Below are 6,033 nucleotides of genomic sequence, written 5' to 3'. Positions count from 1 at the left end.
CAGTGCGTTGCCGTAGACTCCACCCTGCGCGTTGACCTCGGCGCCCGCGTTAAGCAGCGTCTTGACTACCTGCTCGTGGCCTCTGTATGAAGCTGTCTGCAGTGCGTTGCCGTAGTGTCCACCCTGCGCGTTAACCTCGGCGCCCGCGTCGAGCAGCGTCTTGGCTACCTGCTCGTGGCCTCTGTATGAAGCCGCCTGCAGTGCGTTGCCGTAGTGTCCACCCTGCGCGTTGATATCGGCGCCCGCATCGAGCAGCAGTCTTGTAACTATGCTAAAGCCTAACAATGCGGCGTAGTAGAGTGGCATGGGTATGTTATCATCGCTTTTTTCCAGATTTGGCTCCTCCCAAGGACGGTCTGGATCATGCAACCGGATCCAGGTGAGATATGCAGGCTGTTCCTTGGCCATTAAACTCGCCGCCAGCTGACTGGCTTGTTCTACCTCGTCTCCTGTCTTTCGAAGGTGGCTGCTCCAAAATTCTGCTGAGTACCTCGCAAGTGCAGACACGTGAAGTGTCTCTCTTTTTAATGGTTGCTGGAGCTGCATCAGGTACTTTAAAGAACCTCTCGTTATTGCGCTCTGACATGCGGCCTCTTGCATGCTGTACTGCTTTGCTAACCCTTGCCTGATCCTGTCTGACACAAGGTACTCCTGCACTGAGTAGTGTGCTAGAGCAACGATCCGTTGAGCAGACCCTGATCTTCTGTCCACTTCGTTCGTTGTGATAGTGACTAGACTCGAGCAGATGTCCAGCACTTCTAGCGGGTCTTCTAGCACCTCATCACCGTCGAACGCTGGGTCGCGCGCCACGTCGATGGCGACGACTTCGGCGACCTCTTCGACGGACAGCGGCCGCGCAGAGAACGTCAGCCACTGCAGGATACGCATCGCATACTCAGAATATTCCTCGCCTATCGCAGTAAGAATGCGGTCGTATGTCTGGTCTAGCGTCCGCGGCAGACTAGCAAGAGATTTGCGCAGCATCGCTCGATTGCAACACTTTCCTAGTGTGTCTAGCTGGCATACAGCCCATCGAAACCTACGCTATCGTCAGCTCTAGCTCAGCAGAGAACTGAATCAAAACACTTACATCCCGCGAGCTCCGCCCATTAGCGCGTCCTCAATCTCCTGCCTGACGACGGCATCCCTGTTCCATTTCGCCAAGCCCTTGTCGACGCGCAGCCTTTGTTGGATGTATCGCTGTATGTCCTTGTCCACTACGTCCCTTTGAAGACATACAGTGTCCTCCTCCCTGATGTATTCCTCTAAGGAGCGCTCGATATCCCGCTCTTTCCGGCTAGTCATGAGCAGATGCAGATTGTTAAGCTGCCAACCAGCCACTGCTTCGAGCATGTCCATCAGCTCCGAGCGCTGCGCACACTCATCTAGAGCATCGAGAACAACGTACACGTGGGTGAATTCTTGCGCCGCTTCCTTTGTTACTTGTAAAAGCGCATGCGACGATGGCTTCCGTTGCCCGTTCTCGCAAGATGAGAACAACGCATCAACGCCTTTGGGTATCACGACCGACCGCTGCAGAAGCTGGCAGAGCAGCGAGCGCAGCATGAGCTCTGGGTCCTGCTTCTGTGTGTCGTTGAAGTCGAAGTAAAAGTAGGCCGTCACTATGTTAGTGTCATCGTGGCAGTATTGCAGCAGATTCTCGATGATGGTAGAGCTCAGAATCGTCTTTCCACATCCTGGGATCCCGTACAGCCACAGTCGCGACGCTGTTCTCTCCTTCCATTCTGAAAACTTGGCGCTTTCTAGCAGCCAGAGACCTGTATTAGCCTGCCGCTGCTTGTGCGCTTTGTTGTAGTTCGTAGATGGGTCAGGCGCCGAGAGCCAGCTGCAGATCTTGCCAAGCCTCTCTTCTTGGTCGTGACTGCGGCCCTTGTGCTTCAGAATAACCGCACTTCTGAGCCGATCGCGTGCATTTTCTCTGCCTTCGCCATATATCAGCGGTAGATGGATGTCAAATATGCCGAACAGACAATATGCTCCATCTTCATCGCGTGTCGTCTGGCGATCTTCTGCCCAAGAGAACCGCTCAGCTACGCTAAACTCAGACACTTGCTTCCCTGAAAGAGCTTCGCTAGGTATCCCTGTAATCTCACTGATAGTGTCTTTGAGGGACTGCTTGTCCCCTAGCAGCTCTCCCTCTTTCGAAAAGAACTCGACAGAGCGGGGAGCTAGTAGTTCCTGGAGCGTCCAGCCTCGGTTGAACCACCTGCTCTTCCTGAACGCTGCCTTCCATCTTCGGCGCAAACTGCCACTCTCTCCTGATGAGTTGTTCTCGACGTCCGAAAGCAAGACATAGCACTTTTCCGCTTTCTGATACCAGCAGAACATAGAGTTGATCGCTTCTTGAAGCTCTTGGCTGTTCGTCTTGTCGATGCAGCAGGTGTCAACCCAGAAGTAGTCCAGACCATTAAGCTTAGCTTGTTGCGCGCAGAAGCGAATCTTCCGATATCCCTCCTTGCGTTGTGCGTTTTCGATGTCTTTCAGATCATCGAAGACCACTTCCTGCTCACCCCAGGTGTGTGAGAGGATCGCATAGGGAGGAATCTCTTTGCTACGTATGATGTCCTTCGTCCATCGAAGCGTCCCGTCGCTTGCGGTGTACAATAGTCGCATCGGATCTTGTGTATGCTTGTCCGCGTGAGTGGTAGAAGGGGGCCTCGGGGCCTTGAAGCAGGCTGACGGTATCGACGGCGCACGGCGGCTCGCTCGTGTAAGGCGTGGAGATCGTAGCTGTTAGGGTCGTTTCGAATGCTAAGGTAGAGGTGAGGAAGACTGCCCTCCTCGTTGTTGGGGCAGGCTGCATCTCCAGCACCCAGGGCAGGAGGCGCAGCCCGCACGCGCCGTGACGTGAGGCTGGCTGGGCACGGCTGAAAACGCATGATCGCGCGACAGCCACCGTGCTGCAAACCGAGAAGCAGTTATTGCCTAAGAACACGATCTGATAGTGTAGAAAGCGCGAGTTACGGACCGTCGTTCACGGTGAGAGGATGTCAAGGTGTCTGTGCAGCGCGTGCTAGCTCGTGCAAGGACACACTAGGCACAGGGACTCTGTGCCGCCAACTATCCTGGGGCTCAAAACGCAGCGCAGCGACAACAGCGTCAAAAACAACCCAGAACATCTTAAGCGACGCATTAGTCTGACCCCAGCAAGCAGCTTTAACGCGGAAAACGAAATGCTATTAATGTGCAGCATGCTGTAAACCATGTTTTCGCAACCTCTGTCTACCCAATCGCGACTCCCCTATCCTCGAGCCTGCCACTTAGGTGTTTAATGTCAGCATGCTGCTTTATCTGTCTGAAGTCTGCGACATACACTGTTAGCTCCCCTAAGACGCGTCGAGTAATCGTAAAGCCAATATGCTAAACAGGTGTAAGGCCTCTTGCCTCGGCTACGGCAACGTTCAATGAAAGACACAAGAACCGCGCGAATAGCCACCACAAGGCATAGCAATAGACACATCAGATGATGCAACAGCAGCGTCACGACAATGAGAACCTTACAGTGGCACATACAATTACACTCCCATGCACTTGCAGCTTCCGCTTTGCACACGCCGCTTAACTGTCATCCCACGCCTACCCCTGTCTCGCTTAGTGCACGCCTTTCCTCAACCGCTCTAGCTTTGCCAGCCACATGCTCCACAGCCGAAGATGACGAAAGCTGTCTAGCAGTCAGCCCCTGCCAGCCACTCTTGCTCGCTCCACTCTTGCTCGCCACACGTGGATTAGGCAATCCAGCGACGCTGATCACTAGAAGAACTACACAGCCACGAGCGCCTCTCCAGCGCCTCTCCACAGCTGTTTCGTCAACCTAACCCCTTCCACCTAAGCACGTAGTCTGAAGAGATGCGATAGAGGATCTGCGATTGTAGCCGTAGCCTCTGGCCCAACACTGCTTACGTCGTTTGCACGCTAGACCAACAGTATGCTCCTCCTCTGTCTTGCTACCCAACCACTCTCGACCTGCCCTACTCCAGCCCTCTTGTACTGGCCCTCTGTACTAGTCGGTCTAACAAGTAGGATATAGTACTGACCGGGACTAGTATCCTTCGCTGTCTCGCTGCCTATGACCACGCATTGGATGGTGTTGGGCTCTTCGTCGCCCTCGAAGTCGTACTGGACCCACCCTGTCTCTCCACCAGCACCTACAAGTACATGCCTCTTCTCGCAAGGCCTTGCCGTACAGTTTTCGCAACGTCTTGTTGTACAGTCTTTAATCTCTCCTAGGCTAGCGGCTACAACAATATTGCGCTCCTTGTTGAACTGGAGGTGGTCATGCTTGATCCAATCTACTTCACTAAAAGGTATATTCACGAACTCGATGCTTCTACTATACGCCATCCACGTCCAGGAGGGTATGTTGTGAGTGTCGTCATTGACCGAAACACACTCTGTTCTAGTGCTGTTACGCGGTGCCGGATACCACAGCAGGTTCCTGTGGAGGTACTTCTCGAAGATGCCGTAACTGCTGCCGCATTCCAGAACGCGTGCAATACGCTCTTCTAGCCCAGATACTGCATACTGTCGATCACTCGGATTCCCTAGCTTGCGCTGAGAGTAGTCCTTAAGAAGAGATCGAATGAAATGCCAGGTTCGGAAGGTGCCTGAGGTGACGAGCTCGGACGGGAAGTACGGATCGGACACCAAGCCTCGTCCGATTCTCGGCCTGAGATTAGGAACAGGTTAGTTAGGAAGATCCTATCGTGACTACAAAACACGCTACAGCTCTTACCTTGATAATTGGGCAAGGTTCCCGCAGTACATCTCTTCGCCACACTCCCAGTATACCTGACCGGCAGCAAAGTGGAGGGTGCGCCGGGCCAGATACCTCTCCTGCAGCACCCAAGCCCTCTTGTTGAGCGGGCCCTCCTCAACATGCTGATCGAAGTCTTCGACGTTGGTGCTGACATAGAATCGACGGTCGGAGTGGTCGCGCGCATAAACACACTCAGGCTCTCTTTCAGGCTCGCTTTCAGGCTCGCTTCCCCGGCCTAGGAAGCCTTCATGAGCACTAGTAGCTGAGGTGACGGCAAAAACGCAGTAGGCCGATGAGTATACGTTTTCCATGAGCTTTGCTTCGCGCTCCCAGTCGTCGCCGTTGTCGCCGAGCTGAATGATGCAGTGCGAGTCGATCCAGAGATATTCGATGCCTAGGTTTCGGCACATCCAGATTGCATCTTGATGTGTCTGTGGCAGGTCAGACTCATTAAACCCTTCTTTTGTTCGTGCATCATGGTTGTCATTTGTCGTGCAGAATCTAGCTTTGTCGTTCTCAGTTAGTTTCCCCCAGCAATAGGACAGCGCGGCGTATTTGCAACTGTTTTCTAGTACTGTCGTGCACAGTCGTAGCTTTGGATGTTTGACGCTGCCGACGTCGATAAGTCGAGTTGGCAGTGCTGTCTGGAGAGTATTATCCCTAGGTCTGCACTGCTTGTGGTTGTTATCGCACGAATGAAGCCACGTTTTGAGCAGCTCAGTATAAGCAAGCTCTTCAAACTGGAGTGGGACGGGCAGACCGATCTGGGTGTCTTCAAGGGTCTGCGTCCCTTCAGATGTAGAAGATTAGCAGTGCATCAGCTAAGCGCGTGTAGGCTGCGCATACTAACCTGGGAAAGAGTACAGCTGAACGACGCGAGGTCCATCTGGTGCGATACACAGCCACGACCCCTCCCGAACAAGACGGAGGTCTAACGTCTCCTTTTCGTGTTTACTAGCCGCATAACGAAGCAGACGACAAATTCCACAGGTTAGGGAGATATCAGAGAGGCTGATGGGGGACGCGGTGTTAAGAATAGAGGTACATCGATCGCAGCAAAGCACTTCTGGAAGCCCTGGCTCGGATAGGTTGGCGGCGAATTGGGTGGCAAAGGTACTGTCATTAGTAGGGCTAGTAGGAGGAGACTAAGATAGTATGAGTATATTACTAGCCTGAGAGTAAGAAAGGTCCACTCACCTCCTACGCAGCCAGACACACTACCGTCAGCACAAGTCTCGCCTCTCGCTCGTCGCAGG

General features: G+C 53.5%; 3 protein-coding genes across 3 annotated transcripts in view; 1 reads left to right on the top strand and 2 right to left on the bottom strand.

Moving 5' to 3' along the window:
- Positions 1-2,766, bottom strand: part of CC77DRAFT_724835 (HET-domain-containing protein) — a 3,634-nt gene extending 868 nt beyond the window's left edge. The window contains exons 1-2 of the mRNA XM_018532919.1: positions 1,091-2,766; positions 19-1,039 (exon numbers count right to left, since the gene is read on the bottom strand). Of these exons, the coding sequence (XP_018378639.1) occupies positions 19-1,039; positions 1,091-2,634 (2,565 nt within the window). The 5' untranslated portion in view covers positions 2,635-2,766. The remainder of the gene's footprint in view (positions 1-18; positions 1,040-1,090) is intronic.
- Positions 2,767-3,434: 668 nt separating this feature from the next.
- CC77DRAFT_724869 (hypothetical protein) lies at positions 3,435-4,188 on the top strand. The gene is made up of 2 exons (XM_018532921.1): positions 3,435-3,944; positions 4,065-4,188. The coding sequence occupies exon 1, from the start codon at positions 3,510-3,512 to the stop codon at positions 3,834-3,836; it is 327 nt and encodes a 108-aa protein (XP_018378638.1). The 5' UTR covers positions 3,435-3,509; the 3' UTR covers positions 3,837-3,944; positions 4,065-4,188.
- CC77DRAFT_724837 (HET-domain-containing protein) lies at positions 3,885-6,033 on the bottom strand. Its single transcript, XM_018532920.1, has 4 exons — positions 5,975-6,033; positions 5,624-5,922; positions 4,754-5,549; positions 3,885-4,687 (listed from the first exon to the last, which is right to left on the bottom strand). The coding sequence occupies exons 2-4, from the start codon at positions 5,661-5,663 to the stop codon at positions 3,934-3,936; spliced, it is 1,590 nt and encodes a 529-aa protein (XP_018378637.1). The 5' UTR covers positions 5,664-5,922; positions 5,975-6,033; the 3' UTR covers positions 3,885-3,933.

The sequence above is a fragment of the Alternaria alternata genome, assembly GCF_001642055.1.
Source record: "Alternaria alternata strain SRC1lrK2f unplaced genomic scaffold CC77scaffold_53, whole genome shotgun sequence".
NCBI lineage: Eukaryota > Fungi > Ascomycota > Dothideomycetes > Pleosporales > Pleosporaceae > Alternaria > Alternaria alternata.
Note: the sequence above shows the minus strand (reverse complement) of the source record. Positions and strands in the feature narration are given on the sequence as shown.

Coding starts and splice junctions, on each gene's coding strand:
- CC77DRAFT_724869 (XM_018532921.1), top strand. CDS start 3,510: ATGAGAACCTTACAGTGGCACATACAATTACACTCCCATGCACTTGCA.
- CC77DRAFT_724837 (XM_018532920.1), bottom strand. CDS start 5,663: ATGGACCTCGCGTCGTTCAGCTGTACTCTTTCCCAGGTTA. Junction 5,550..5,623: donor CTGTACTCTTTCCCAGGTTA/GTATGCGCAGCC, acceptor AGACCCTTGAAG/ACACCCAGATCGGTCTGCCC. Junction 4,688..4,753: donor AACCTTGCCCAATTATCAAG/GTAAGAGCTGTA, acceptor TCCTAATCTCAG/GCCGAGAATCGGACGAGGCT.